Source organism: Trachurus trachurus, assembly GCF_905171665.1.
Source record: "Trachurus trachurus genome assembly, chromosome: 8".
Taxonomy (NCBI): Eukaryota; Metazoa; Chordata; class Actinopteri; order Carangiformes; family Carangidae; genus Trachurus; species Trachurus trachurus.
Genome location: NC_139905.1, coordinates 13610599 through 13627132, shown reverse-complemented (window position 1 = coordinate 13627132; position 16534 = coordinate 13610599). Strand labels below are relative to the sequence as shown.

The 16534-nt window shown below is 41.4% G+C and overlaps 1 protein-coding gene across 1 annotated transcript; it reads left to right on the top strand.

Annotated features, from left to right (window-relative positions):
• Nucleotides 1-433: 433 nt before the first annotated feature.
• Nucleotides 434-16067, top strand: lmx1al (LIM homeobox transcription factor 1, alpha-like; the record flags this gene model as incomplete). The annotated part of the gene is made up of 9 exons (XM_083978155.1): nt 434-477; nt 2470-2558; nt 3245-3434; nt 13751-13983; nt 14573-14736; nt 14895-14972; nt 15081-15201; nt 15302-15454; nt 15910-16067. The coding sequence occupies 9 exons, from the start codon at nt 434-436 to the stop codon at nt 16065-16067; spliced, it is 1230 nt and encodes a 409-aa protein (XP_083834281.1).
• Nucleotides 16068-16534: the final 467 nt, after the last annotated feature.

Genomic DNA, 16534 nt, shown 5'->3' with positions numbered 1-16534 from the left:
TTCGCTTCCGTGAAGAAGCGGATTCATCTCCCAGTAGGAAAAAAAACCGCCCTTTAAAGTCTCCCTCTAACCTTGAACACAAATGTAAAAGATCATCCTCATCTGAGTTATCAATAGGCTGCATCATCGCTCATCTTCCCTCATCATCTTCCGCACCTTCTCTCTCCCTCCCTCCCTGTCTGTCCATCTCCTCCCTCTGCGCCTTTTTACGCACAAAACAAGTCGGAGCGCACACACGGCTGGCGGAGAAAACAGAGAGAGAGAGACAATAGACAATAGTTTGGGTCATCATGGTATTTGGATTTTTACCGTAGGCAACAGGCGCGCCCGGACGGTGAGGTACAGGTGAAAGATCTGTAGAGATAGAAGGAGAAAAAAAGAAAGGAAAAAGGCGTGTGTTCATTTACTGGCCGAAACTTTGTCCACGTTTTTAATGTTGCCAACCGAGATTTCAGGAGGAGTGTGTTTCACCTCAAGGTAGGACTCCGCAACTCAAGAGCAGGTTGGCAGCGAAAGCCGACTTGTATATGGTTTCTGTATAATTGTTGTTGATGTGTGTTTCTTATCCTCGCAGCAGGTTTTACGCGCAGGGTTTTATGGCTGAAGCGGGGTTCATTTGTTGTGTTTTTTTTTTGTTTTTTTTTAATGCTCAGGTGGAAGAGAAAAAAAAGAAAGTAAAGATGAAGTCACGGTGACCTTGCTCTCTGATAAGTTGTATGATCAAAACAAACAGCCGATGCAGAGGAGAACCAGATTTATCAGACTACAAGTTGCTGGTCCAGAGGCACTTTGCTTTGCAGACTTGATGCATATACGTGGGTCATGTTTCAGTAGCTATCGTGTTGGTTTACAGTTGTTTCACGGGATAAAATTGTTGGACCAAAACGAGCGTGATGTATAACAACTCAACTTTACACACAAAGGGAAGCCATGCTTTTAATTTTAACGCTCATAAAATACGGGTTTTCTCTGCTCGTGCCTGCAAGGTTGGTCATCACCTTCTTACTGTTTCTTTGAATGTCAGTCTTTACACACTGCGCGTTGATTGTATTGATCCTATTGATCATATATAATATAACAATAAAGCCAACAGTGGGGTTCAAACGTCTGAGACCACTTCCTCATTCACTTCTCTGTTAATTGCAGCTCGAGGACCCGCAGGAGACTTAATTAAATCTTTGTGAGCATTTTTATTCCGGGTAATCATTGTCACCGTATCAGGCTGTTAGTCTCAACATGTAATTGTCAGTGTATCACACAAATATGTCAGTAATGTATTCAAGCCGCAATTAGGGAAAATGCTAAATCAGATTAGTTGAATTAACATAATTTATTAGTTTTATTTGATTCCTTCATTTTTTGTTCTGTGGCAATGCAGCAACCATCCAAAATTCAATATCCATTTTATATAGGCTATATACACATCTACCGGGGTTTAAAAGCTCACCCCACAGGCCTCTGGAAATGTGATTGTAGTCTGAAAAATCTGAATGATCTTGAGGCTGCAAATAGGCCTATATCAAAATCAACAACGAATAACATGCAAATAAAATATATTATTCACTTGGAGTATATAATATAAATATTGTGAGTATTGTTTAATGTGACTGGTAAAAAAAAGAAAAGAAAAGAAAAGAAAAACACCTCACCACCCGATATATATATATATATATAAAAAATCTACATGTTTTAAAGTGACTGTAGAAGAAATAAAAACAATTTACCTCATTGTTTCATCTCTGGATTTGTCGATTTTTGTAAAAAATAATTTTAGTTCTACATACCTTCAGCGTCCATTCGCACTTATCCAATCACATCACAAATTTCGAATGATTAGAATTTATAAAATTCATTGCTGAAAACATTTTAGGGGAAGTTTTAAAGTAATATCCCTTTATAATATTCAGTGGCTCCATCAAAATCAGTCAAATTATATTCTTACTTTAAAATGTTGTTTATATGAGAAGATTTGCCAAGGTTGGCTAATTTTCATTATTTCTAATAATTACTGTGTTTTAGATAGCTGTGTTAATTTATATTATTAAATTTGGCGCTTGCTATTGAAGGGATGATGTGCACGTTTTAAAATATCATCTGACGAGACGTATAGGGGCCTGGACTAAACTGAATATCGGTCATAATGTTCTGGTGCTCATATGTACTTCCCTTAATTTAAATTTTAATTAAATTATCATTTTATTATTTTATTAATATTATTATTTTAATTTTGAAGCTTCATCTGCCTTAAGTAACTAATAGGCCTATTAAATCCAAGGTGTGTGTGTTGTGTGTGTGAGAATCCATTCAAATTATGGGTATTAAAGATGTCGGCGTAAACTTACTATTTTCAAAAGTGACGTTTATGTGCATGAATCGTCTATGTTTTGTGTAAATTATTCTAATAGATTTACACACCTGTATTTGTGTGTCTCATATATCGAAATTATGCCCTTTTTTGCCTCTGTGAAGCGATCACACTGAGGGAAGGAGAGAAGGGATGAAAACAGAGGAGACCCAGTCGTCCTGTCTGCAGCAGCCTCCATCCTCAACGCCTTTTGGTGAGTGTTGGATGACAATTTGTTGCATCAGGCCCAGACCAAATAAACTCACACGAAGCAGTCAACATTATCATCACCATCAATATGAATTGTGTTTACGGTTTTAGAAAAGAAAAGAAAAAGAAAAGAAACATGGCTTAAGTCACTTAAAGACAATTATGGGGTTATTAAATTGACACACTGACACCATTAGAAATAAGTGAGGGAAAACAGACCCTGCGCTATACTTTATGTTCATAAGACCTATATGATAGTAGCCTACAGATAATTTTAAAGTTAAACTGTACGATAAACATTGATAAAATGAAAATTAATAAAAAATAAATAAATAAATAAAGACAGCAATATTGTATCTTTAAAATCTTTAAATAATAAATAGATGTGGATGGCTTGATGCTTTCACTTTAACGCAGTTTGAAAGGGGCAGCTGTTGTTCTGGGCCAAATAATGTGCAATATACACGGAAATGTGTATGATATCATATTCCTTTGGTTAAGCAGTAATTCTATACTACATACACCGACGTTTCTCCGGTGTTTTCACAGATGGTCATGAGGTAAATGTGAGAAGACTCATCATTTGAACAAGTACTGTTTTTTGGGGGGCACTTTACTCTCATGACCCCACTATGTTAAATATTGTGGCTTCGGCTCTGTCTGTGTCTCCCCACCCCACCCCACCCCCAGGTCCGGAGTACAGAGGAGGGGGAGAGGTGTGCGCGGGCTGCGAGTCCCCCATCGCCGACCGCTTCCTGCTGCGCGTGAACGAGCGCTCCTGGCACGAGACCTGCGTCAAGTGCGCCGTGTGTTTGAGCACGCTCACCGGGACCTGTTACTGCAGGGACCGCCTGCTGTACTGCAAGCACGACTATGAAAAGTAAGAGCCAACACACACACACACACACACACACACACACACACACACACACACACACACACACACACACACACACACACACACACACACACACACACACTGAAGTAGGCTTGACGCTTGTTGTTGAGTGTGGTGGAGGTGAAGGACTAGTACTTCAACCACCCACTCTCCAGCAACAGGCCCCAGGGCCTCTTCAAGACATTACAGCATACAGATTTTGTTTTAGAAAGTTATTACAAATGTACGTCCAGCCCATCAAGCTGAAACAAGGCTGTTCATTCATTTTGGAGATTTTTTTCCCCATCAAATTCCAGATAGCATGGGTTTATCTTCTCTATCTGCACAGTTACAGACACACATCTATTTACAGCATAGAGGAGAGTGGTTTGGTTTCTACTGTAAAGCCACATTATTGTCCAATCAAAGACGTTGAAGTGATGTCACTCAGCCAAGAGGAAGCCAAATTCACCACATCTAATACAGACTTCTCTGTTCTTACAATAGCTGCAAGTTTTAGTGACATCAATCTGAAACTGATTTCAATATGATCACTGTTTACAAGGTTGCATGTTAATGTGGTCAATTAGTGCTAATGAACACTTATTAGGCCTATAGTCACAACTGAATTTTCCTTTAATCAAGTAAACCTTTGTGAAGGAGAAAACAAATCAAAAAGATTATGAAGAATATGTTCAAGACAGAGGATTGATGAAAGGTGTAACTGTGAGGGAGAATGTACTTAGCAATGACCATGTTCACTTATGTGTAAAACCATAAAATCTGTGGGGGAAAAATTACATTAAACCACTACTTCACCGGAAAAAAGTGAACAGTTGATTGAACCGAGCAAATCAATACTTGGATAAAAAATTACAACAATAATCTTACCACCACCCAGAAGATAATAATTCATGCTGAATGACTGTTCAAACAGACGTATAATCCTTATTTTAAATGATCAAAGTCCCTCAGTTTGAGTATGTCACTCACTTTACTTACTTTTCATTAAACCTATGTTGTATTAACCAAAAAAAAAAATATATAAGTATTTGACAGAGTGTTAGTGAGATGCAGAATGAAGTTCTGTGACACTGATTTTAAAAAGCCTATAGTGTTGTCAGGCAGCGTGTGAAAGTGTTTCATACATCTGTGAAGCTGCTTAAGGGGATTTAAGGGACTATTAAGGTTTCAAATGATTAATTGGATGTTCCTGGTTTCATATAATACGGCCTACTTCGACAGTTGTTAAGGGGAGCAACCCTGATAGAAAATTGTAATCATTTTTTAATGACAAAAACATGTAGTTGGCTGGTTCGACATTTAGACTCTGTTCATAGGCAAATAAATGCCTGTTCAATGGATTTCAATTGATGAGAACATTTACAATCAATGTTTACAATCACAGTGTGATTTCAATGAATTCTGCTATTCCATGCCCTAAAGTAATGCATTGCACAGCACCTGGAGATACAATAACACACACTCACAATGTGATATGGAATTTTCTTTTCATTTGATCATTCCAATCTATGGTACATTTTGAGGCTGTGTGTGTGTGTGTGTGTGAGAGAGAGAGAGAGAGAGAGAGAATGCTTTGGCAACATAGTTCTTTTAACTGTCATGCCAATAAAGCGAATTTGAATTTGAATTTGAATTTGAATTGAGAGAGAGAGAGAGAGAGAGAGAGAGAGAGAGACAGAGAGACAGAGTCAGAGTGCACGTGTGTGAGTGTGTGTCTGTCGTGGTCAGTGGGTGTGCCTGTGGTGGGAGCTCCATGGGTAGACGACTGAAGGACGAGCCTGCAGCTTGTTATCATTGTTTTGAAAAGTGTCAGACGGCATCCAGCAGCACAGACTCTCCCACTGTACCTGACATCTGGACAAGAGAGAAAGCAAGAGAGAGAGAGACACAGAGAGAGAGACAGAGAGAGAGAGAGAGAGAGAGAGAGAGGATCATGTGTGACGTTCATCTGGAAAAATGAGTGGGAAACGTGGAGGCAATAGCTTATCATAGATGAAGCTCTGGGTTCATTTTCAGTGATGGGATGAAAAAGCGTATTTGTTCTCTTCGTGTAATGACTGTAATTGAAGATCCAAATTAATAGTCAGCGCCTCATTCACTATGGTGTTGATTTAGTCCCCTATACATTGCATATGGATAGTTGCCCTGTTGTGTGAGTCGGTGCCAGACTTGGCACGCAGCACTGCCTGTGACCTTCAGTGGATCAGCAACAATGTCTCCTTGTTTTCCCTGCAGTCTGTCCGTCAGCGCCTCACACCCCACACTCCTCCCTCCCCACCCCGGGCAGGTGTGTGCATTGTGACAGATAACCATGTCCAAGAATTTGGAAAACGTGCATAAGAATTTCAGGAGATGCTTATTTTATATCAACTTCTCTACTTGAAGCTTGGATCCATTTTGGTTCCAGCCAGTTCAAAGAAGCAGAGGCAGATCGACCGCCTGATGTCTGTACGCAGTAATATGAGCTTTCTTTGCATGTCAGGCATTGAATTAATTGAATTACTGATGAAGATTGTGCGGACGAAATAGATACGTGGTGAGACGGCCTCGTGCAGGCTTTCCAGCTCATACTGGGCAATTTTCCATGTCTCCTTCATGGAGTTTCTCTGGCTTGTCCAAATATTTTTTAATTCATCCTTTGCTTTGAATTACATCACCCAGCACACACAGACAGGCTGACTTCTCCTCCCTCACTCCTTCTCAGCATAAACAGTGAGCCACACTGTGCAGTACTCACATGTGCTTGTTGCTTGATTAAATATAAATACATGCAAATTGTGTTTATGGGCAGATATTTGCTGTTTTTTCCTAATTAATCTATTATAATGGGGAGGAAAAAAGAAATGCATGTAAATGTTTCTACATTCAAATGAGGAAGATAAATCTAATTTAAATTGTGACCCATCCCCCACCCTGAATCATCATGACCAAACTGCCTTTGAGGCAAAAGTTTATTCAGCATTTGCATGTTTAATATTTTATTTTATTAGGATATGTATTTTCAAATTGGTGATCAATGTAAAAATTCAGTATATCAGTGTTTTTAATTAAAATAATTTTAAACTCATTATACTAAATATCCAACCTATTCTGCTTTGTAACGCAGTCAAGGTCTGTTTCAGAAGCTGTGGGTAAATAAGAGTCAACCCTACTGCCACTCACTATTTATGTAAAAAAAAAAAAAAAAAGAAAGAAAGAAAGAAAACAGGAGGTATGCCTTCAGTTTCTCTGGTCTCAATCTGTTATGGAAATTAGTGGATTTAGACACAATAAACTCAAGTGCATCTTGTGGATTTTTCTTGTGGATTTAATTTGTTTTGAAACCTTAAAAAAAAGAAAAAGAAAAATGTCTGCTACCTCATCCTGTTATGGGACCAGATGTTCAGAATAATTTTGGGGCAAGACTTCCCATCACGCTCTAAATTCCCATTACGATGTTTTAATGCATCACTTTTACCGTCAATATGGAATCTGGATGGAAAATATTCACTGCAACAGATAGATGAAGTCTGACTTGTAGGGATTTTTCATAAGAAATGAGATATAGCAGAAATTTAGAATAAAAAAAATAAATAAAAAAAAGCAGAGCATTCAGCATAACTGCTCTAAATGAAAAATAAACTCATTTGGGAGGATGGCACAGTTCTGATTTTAATTAAGACAATAAAAGCTGACTAGCAGGCAGATATGCACCCTCAGCATCACACAGTTTTTTTTTTTTACACAGTCATTGCCCTGTTCACACTGGCTGGACATGATGGTTGCTTGCCAAACGGAGGAGTATAAGGCCAGCGTTCCCTGGTCAACAGTGCTGAGCCCAGACAGAACGGAGGGTAGTCCGGCTGTGCGGAGCCTATGCGAACTCCCTTGTAAGCCCCATAAAGGCAGTTTCAGCCCCTCTGAAAAACAGGTCACCAGGGTGGATATTCACTAAAACCTGTGGGTTTAATACCTCACTCTGTGGGGTGGAGGGCACTGAGTCGACATCTAGGTTTACTAACCCTCTCTCTGCAGCGAGAGAAGGGGGGGGGGGGGGGAGAGAGGGGGAGAGAGAGGGAGACCCCACCACAGCTACACTTATGGAATCCCCCTCTGCTCATCGGGTAGCTATATGTGAGTCTAGCTGCCTGACAGTGTCCTCTTAGGTTACACTGCATTTCTGTGGCCAAATCTTTGCGTCATGATGCTGTAAAATACTGAGACTAAGAATAAAAAACTGCATCTTTCTACCCCACTCTCCCCCCCACCCCACCCCTCCCCTCCACTATGCCCCTACCCCACCCACCACCATCTCTCTTCGTCTCTCTATCCGTTGCCTCGTTCATCACTGTCTGCTTTGTAATAATATTTCTCCATTCCAAACCTCATTTCCTTCTCGTTGAGATTGATAGCAGTGATGACACCAAACAGTTTATCTCCCCGTTTATCCCTTGTTTTCTCTTAATCGCCTCCCCCCCACGGCAACTCTTTGTGTCTCGGGACGGGAACGGGAGGAGGTGGTGGGGGTAGGCTGATTGGGTACAGTGCTAATTACCCACTGTTCTGGGGCTGTCCTGCGATGACAGGTTTGACACTGGGCTGCAGGGAAATACCATTAGAGAGAATTATGCAATGACATGTCAGTGAGACGATAAACCCTTACTCACATCAGCTCGCACCTTAACTCTTACTCATAAATCTCCTCCATGGTGATATATTATGTCAAATTAAAAGAAAAAGTCTGAAAAGTCAAACTTTTACAGTTTAAATGACATGTCCAACCAGCTTACAAAAAGCAAATTGTGCATTTTTTAGTGCTCAGTGAGAGAGGATGTGGTGCCCACAGCAATGAAAATTTACATTTAGAAAATACATTACAATTAAAACAGTCAGCAGCAATGGGTCTTTTAAGAGATAAAGTCGTGGTTGCAATGGACTGGCGGCAAAAGTCTCAGAGGAAGAGGAACAAAGCTTTCTGAATAACTGATCACACCTGCCAGTATAATGGATCTGCAAGTGAAAGTGAAAAGGAAAGTTTGTGGATCGGCAGGGCCGTTGCTAGGAATTCTGGGCCCCCTGAAAGTATACTAAAGTGGGCCCCTGCCCCCTGACTTTTCCACTTTTTTTCATTGACTACGGATGTATTATCATTTCTTATTTAGCCTACTTTGTTTTGATGCTAATGCAGCATTACTATGAGTATCAGTCAGGGTCTTATGCAGAATAATTCAGTCATACAAAGATTAGACTACTGGGGTTTTTGTGGGCCCTACTTGGTGCTGGGCCCCTAGAATTATCATCACCTTTCTCCCCTATACAACGGCCCTGTGGATTGGTGTAGCTTTGCGTGACTCCTGGCTATACTGACAGCTCAGAACTGTACAGACTGTATATATAAATCCCAGTGAGAGGCTACAAATAATACATACATGTGGTTCAGGAACCTTCAAAAACTCCTCCCATACCCAGGAGTCTTACATTAGCAAAAACCTACAGCTCAACAGATGATGGTTGGAGGTGTGCCAGAGAATAGAGCAGAGTGGGACTTTTGGAGTTGGTGTGGTGTTGGAGAACACTTCAAATGCGAAATCTCAGTGATGGAGAAACAGTTCGAAGGGGGATAAAGCTGGTAAAGTCAAGGTGTTTTAGGAAGAGAACAGTGGCAGAGATGGGCAGATTTTTGTCTTGGTGTATGTGTATCTGTGTGTGTGTGTGTTTGGAGGTGTGTGTGTGGGGGGGGGGGTGATATTGCCACTGTTTTTGCATAATGTGAGATGAGACCCCATCATCTTTCCTCCCCCACAACAATTTTATAACAGACAGCTAATAAATGTTTCATGGCAGAACAAGCTGCTCGCCTCAGCTTTATTAAATCTGAGATAATAAAAGCAGAGAGGGAGAGGAAAAAAGAGAGAGAGAATAGGGGGTCGCACCAGAGAGAGGGAGAGATGGGGAGATCGGCGTAGACTTTTCTCAAATCGACCGGCTGTATCTCCTGTTTCTGGGGCAACGGGTCCCGCTGTCCCCCGCCGCCCCCTCCCCACTGCTTCCCGCTCCGCCAGAGACAGACAGGAAATGAGAAACGGGCAGACAGGATATTGCGTTCTGGTGGCCTGGGGATTAACTGTGTTATCTAAACTAACACACACACACACTCACGCTCATACACACACACACACACACGCTCATACACACACACACGGAGACACATCCATAGCCTCACACATAGCATTCATTCTTGGTAGCATCAGGTGTAGATTGCACACACTCAGAAACACATAGCATGGAGACCATGCACGTCATGCAGGTTTTTGGTTGCTACTTTACACAGGTACATTACATTAGGACTTGAATATTACAGGCCGCAGTGCTGCTCCCATGTAGAGCTGGTCTTATTACTAGTGTGAGCGATTTATAGGGAGTCATGACATGTAACTGTATAACTGTGAGACTGGCTGAGTGTTTGTTGCAGAAATGTCTCTAAAGATGTATCACACACGCTGCAGGCCCCTTGGGGTCATTTCATAATTACTATTGTAAAGATTTTACAAATTTTGGAGGACATTCATTGTGCAAGAGGACCATTTATGATGTTACTCTATTGATGCATGGATGGATACGGTGCACAAATGACAGCATCTGTCAGTGTTTTATTGATGTTTGTTTCCAGGCACCTTATCTGTGTTTACACAAACTGTGCATTTGTGTTTATGTGTGCATTTGCCTCTATATATACTTATGCGTGTGCGCATGTGTGACTATATATATAAATATATTTTTTTATATATACATGTGTGTGTGTGCTTGCGTGTGTGTCTGTGTGTGTGTGTGTGTCTGTGTGTGTGTGTGAGTGAGTGGTGGCAGGGGTAGCGAGTATTGTGGGGAATGCTGGGAGATTTTAATAACACAGAAGCAGTGCAGGGAGATTTAATAAAAGGAGATGATGTGATTACTGAACCCTGGCTCTGAGCCATTTTGCTTCACAGAGCAATATCCGCCGAAAGTGCGCACACACATCCACACACACACATACACACAGACACACACACAGAGACACACTTACACACACATATCTAAGAAATGGGTACTAAACAGAATACAACTTAAAAGTAAGATTGTTGCATATCATTTGTTCTTTTTGCATCTATCACACAAATCCTTAAATGTACCCTTATTTTCAGTGAACACATTTACAATATGGTCATTCTGAACACATAATGTAGCGGGAATCACAATGTAGAACATGAATCTCAGCTTATTACATGTTAAGAGACCAACATGTTTCTTAAACTGCAGGTCGGGAATCACAAAGCAGGATCTTTGATGAGTTATGGGTCCGGGGTGAAACTGACATCTGTCCAAGTTGTGCTCTTTCAAGCTGTTCCAAACCTGAAATTAGTATAAGCAAACTGTACATGTATAAATATTCATCAATTATGGAAGCAAGTGCAACAACTGTAATCGCTCTGAGACACATACATATTTATGGAATGATTGTGTTTCAGTCCAGACAATGTCATGCTTGTCAGAGCTCACAGGCAAAAACAATGCCACATGACACAGCTTAGGGAGATGAGGAAGATTCTGTTATTCTGTTTGTATGCCGAGGATCTACAATAAAGCGAGCAAGAAAAGGCTGATTATAACCACCCAATACTTAGAAGACATCACCTTTCTCTGCCTCTCCACATTTGATCTCATAATCAGTGTGCTTGTAATTAGGCATGCCCCCTAACCCCCTCAAAATCCACAGCGCTGAACATGAAGTTGCCTGCAGCCAAGACTCCTGAAGTTCTGTACGTCACAAGCTTGCAAAGTTGACTGTTCTATTCGGTCTTCTGTCTGCATTTAAATCTATATCCTTTGTAATCCAGTTTACAATATATCATGTATATCACAATCAATATGCTTAATTAAAAGGATATCTTCTTAAATCCAAAGCTAAATCCTCTTCAAAATATCTTTTCAGATGTACACAGCTGGTCTTTACTACCTCGGCTATTTATGTTTTATTGCTATTCCACTTTTTCAAAGATGAAAAGCAGGATATATTTTCTCTGTATAGGCTTTGGAGACGTCCTTTTCCCCAATGATTCCTGACACAAGTACATTTTTACTCCATAAGGGATATTCAAACAATTTTCTATTTTCACTTTTTCCACTTTTTTTTTTAAAATGTCTGCTTAATCTTTTTTTTTTTTAAAGAAATAAGTGCACAAATATTGTGTAATTTAGAAATAAATACTCTGATACATTGTGAAGTTTACCAGGATTTTGAGACGATTGTATAAATGTGGTGTAGAAGCTAAATTTGCTTAATTCATGTGACTGCGCTTTAACCATCATGTCCATCGTGATTTATTGGAAGCTACACCCTGGTCAGGGTGAGTGTGAATGATACTTCTATTAGAGGGATTAGACTGATCTACTTACAGACCCCCCTCTGTGGCAGTTGCCCCAAGTTGCCTTCATTTGCCATGTTGAGTAAATTCCTACCGTGCTGTGTACACCCCGATTAGGGAGTGTGGGACTTAACCACCAATATCATCAGTCTTATGTCAAGCAATCCTGTGACAATTCTGTTCCTGTTGTATTTTGTTCACAGTCAAAGGGGGCATTTAAGTTGTTGAAGTGTGTTTGGATGGAGAGTGAGGCTGCACACATCAGCGTGGGGATCTTTCTCCCTCATGGAACCGGTGTTAGGTGGCAGATACGATGATTAACATGTAGCATCTTGCAGATATTTTACATTTCTCTCAGTTTTAATGTAATGTTTATATAAGAAAACAGGTGACGAGTGACATTTAGTTAAACACAACAAAGGTCCCGTCACAATAGAGCTGCTTATTGCTGCTTATAGGGATACATGTGTTTGCATTGATGTTAAATTAGTGACACTGTCTTTTGGGGAATTTGGGGAGCGTTTGGCAGATGGATTGAGAAAGATTAGCCGTAGCAGCTGCGTTTGGGACAGAATCACAGATTAGGAGCACTAATGTGCAGACCTGGCTCCTTCTTTACACTCCAGATTTGGGCAGCAACACCTTCCTATCACTCAGTCAGGGAGCTTCAACACTTCTGCCTTCGTCCCTTCCTCCCCCCCCTGCTCCCTCCTCTCTCATCCTCCACTCTTTCTTATTGTGGGTTTGTGTTTTGTTCTTGTCCTGGTCCTGCATCCACTGATTGCTCTCTTTTTCACACCTACGCTCTGGCCACCTGGTAACACTTCCTGTTGATGTGATATTTTTGTGTTGCAGCATATGTATACTTTTTTTTCTGATTGCAGGTGTGTTGCACCACCAGCATGATGATGATAGGCGAATGTTGGTAATTTGCCACAGTCAGACTATATGATCTGAAACTGTGAGTGGGTGTGAGCAAATCTCTGTGTGCACGCCTGCGTGTGTGCGTGCATGCATGTGTGTGCGGTTGTCCATGTTTGTGTGTGTGTATATGTGTTTTAGTGTGCATAAGTGAGAGGAGAGAGATTAACCCCATGCTATCCCCAATCCCTGGTTATGAGTTTACAGCGTCTGTCTGGCCATCGCACTGTTTAAACAACAATCTAATTAATCCTGTCTTTATTAGTTTCAGTGAACTGGGGAGGCAGGCTGGGAGGGCATGAGGGAGAACTGGGAATGCTGGCAGAAAATACTAGGGAGGGAGGGGGAGGAAACCAAGTGCGAGAGCAGGGATTTGAGAGGAATTTAATGGCAGAGACTTAGGCCCTGTGAATGGAAATAGGGTGAAGTGAAGAGATGGGGAAGCAGGAGAGAAACTGAAGGGCTATAATATCTCACAGGAGGAGAGATGGGGGGGACAAAAGAGGGAAAGTGGTCATGGGGAAAAGCAATGGACCTGACAAAGACTCTGCATTAAGCTTTATTCATAATGTTAAATAATAACTTTAAGATTGCGGGTGGTAGGCTATATCACTGAAGTTTACCCCTTGAACAGATCTCAACATTTAAGGAATTATAGGGGAAAGACCTATGAAGAGCAGTTCTCTCATCATCAGCTAACTACTGCCACCTACTGTCTTGAGAGAGAAAAGGAAATACAATATAAAAAAAACCAACTACTGTAATTCCTCTCAGCAGATGTTCACCTTGTTGCTCTGTGAATTGGGTAATGTTTATACGACCTTTAATTAAGAGACTATGTTAATCTCCACTATCATTGGAGTTGACTCGGAGCTCCTTGTGTGAGCCTCCATCTTTAATTACCTTGCTATTTCTGCACTCCTTGACTCCCATAATGCCATGTTTTACAGTTTATATATACTTCAGTATAACATCGCTCTGTGTTCCCCACAGGCTCTTTGTAAGAAAGTGCAGCGCATGCCTGCAGGTGATTGGACGCTCAGAGCTGATCATGCGCGTGCTCGGCCAGGTGTACCACCTGGGCTGCTTCAGCTGCTGTGAGTGTGAACGCCGGCTGCAGAGAGGTGATGAGTTTGTGCTGAAAGAAGGCCAGCTGCTGTGTCGCATGGACTATGAGAAGGAGAGGGAAATGTTGGCCGCCATCAGTCCGACACCAACAGAATCAGGTAAAGGAGTTTTGTCTGGATTTAATTCAAAAGCTGCCTGCATGGCCAGGGAAATTCTTGCACATTAATACATGCATGCAACATGTTAACCAGCCAATGTCAGACACATTCTTCCATAGCAAACCACTGAGCCGTCCCTGAAGGGAAAATTTAGATTTTAAAGTCTTAAGGTTTGCTGCCCTGTACAGTAGGACATAGTACAGTATATCTACACTGATCTGTACCTCAGGCACTGAGTTATTTGCTGACTCAGTAACCAATGGGATACTGAGTCAGCTAAGTACAAACCAACTGTTTGGTACAATAGCACATCACAGTTGTTTTGCGTCTTTAAAAAGTACATTTTAAAAACTGTGTTGTTGTTTTTTATCAGATAAAAGAAGTTCTGGTAAGGGATAATAATCTGTAAATGTTCAGACTGTTTTTTACAAGGCTACAATATATAAAGCTTAACCTTCAGTGCACTAGAAAAAACTGGCAGCAAACACATTTTACTTTCACTATCTACCGCTCACAGTCACTATCTCATCTGCTTCCCAGATGCTTTTAAAAGAAGAATAAAAATGTCTTGTCTGCTTATCTTGCTCAGTGAAAAGTGAAGATGAGGAGGGTGGAGGCGGCTCTGGTGGGGGGAAAGGTGGCGATGAAGGCAAGGAGCACAAGCGCTCAAAACGACCACGCACCATCTTGACCACGCAGCAGCGCCGGGCTTTCAAGGCCTCCTTTGAAGTGTCTGCTAAGCCTTGCCGCAAGGTGGGGGGACCAGCTTGTGTTATCACTGGAAATGTGTGCCAGAGAAATTATTCTGTTACCTCTTTGTTCTTGTATTTATCAGTCTGTATGGCAGCCAATTTCAGGATCACTGTAAAGTCTGTATCATAAAAACGTTGGATCATTCATCTCCCCTGCAGGTGAGGGAGACACTGGCAGCTGAGACTGGACTGACGGTACGAGTTGTGCAGGTGTGGTTTCAAAACCAGAGAGCCAAGGTCAGTATTTAGTATATTATTTTGTGAAGACATGTTGTGCATCAGACATAAACACACACACAGAAAATTTGTAACAAACAACACATGTTGTGGGATTTTGTGTTTCAGATGAAGAAAATAGCTCGCCGTCAGCAGCAACAGCAGCAGCAGCAGCAGGAACAAGAGCAGCTGGGGGGAACCAGGAGAGGACAAAGCAGAGGGGGCCGCCAGAGCAATGACGACAGTGAGGGTAAGAGCTTATTGCTGCAGAAAGTAAATGTAATAAATGGTGAATTAAAAAACAACAACAATTGAATAGCATGACAGAAAGGATTTTCATCTTCTCACAGATGGATCCAGTACTCATGGCATGGATGGGATACTGGGATATCCCTCTCTGCCGCGTCAGCAACTACTTGCTCTGGACCCCAACATCTATGGCGGAGAGCCGTTTCGACATGGACTTACGCCACCTCAGCTGAGCAGCGAGCTCCACTCATATGGTAAGACAGGAGGTGAAAGCAGCTGCAAGGTTGAAAAGAATCCATCCTCTAAAAAAAATCAACCTTTTATCATCATCTCCACCTCGGCCCTCTTCATGGTGGAAACAATTTAAAGTTATGGGGCCATTCAGCGAGTTAGTGTCTGTAGTAACTGTGAATGTCAATCCTCCTCCAAAGTACTGAATTTAATGGTGCCTTACCCAACGTTATTTATAAAGAAAATGTGTTGAAAATGTGTGAGCACATGGATTATGTTGCATTAGCTGATAGGAGGATGTTTGGAGGATCATTTCTGCTGGTTTCCAGCATGTTAGGGAAAAGAGATAAAACTCTTTTTTTATAAGTAAAGAAAAGTGCTTTTCTCCGTATTCCTTCTATATTTTTCTGTACTGCGTCTGTCTAATTAATGGCAACTTAACTTCAGTTGTGCGCGCTCTCACCGTTTTTCACTGCAGACTCAGAAACAGTGTTCCACGACCTGGACAGCGATGGAAGCCTCGGTCACCTTGGTGACTGCCTCTTAGCAACAGGGGACGGCGGTCTCCTGGCAGGGCGAGTGGGAAACCCCATCGACCGTCTCTACTCCATGCAGAACTCCTACTTCACCTCCTGACCCTTATAAACTCTCACCCTTTCCCCCTCCTGATCCACCTTTCACCTCAGAGATGCAGCTAATGGAGTCTGTCCATCAACATGCCTGTGGGACCACTCTCCATGAAAACAGCCTACACCCAAACACACTTCTGAGCTTTTATCACAGGCCAAGATCATTACAAGTCAGGCGTAGTTATAATATCTCTTTGCAGCAGATGAGCATAATGTTCCCGCCGTCTTTCCTAGATAAGAATCACATGCTGGAAATACAGACACTGTAAATGTCCAAAATATGTTAAAGGACCTCAATTTCTCTTGTTGTATTTATGTGAAGCTCAATTCATGGCACTTTCCAACAAAAAACTGACTAACAAAAGACACTTATCAAACGTATATATGTATATCAATATGTATATCATGAATTACAGATGAGAATTGGTTGTTGAAGGTGAATTCATCAATCAAGTTACGTATGTAGGAGTCTTT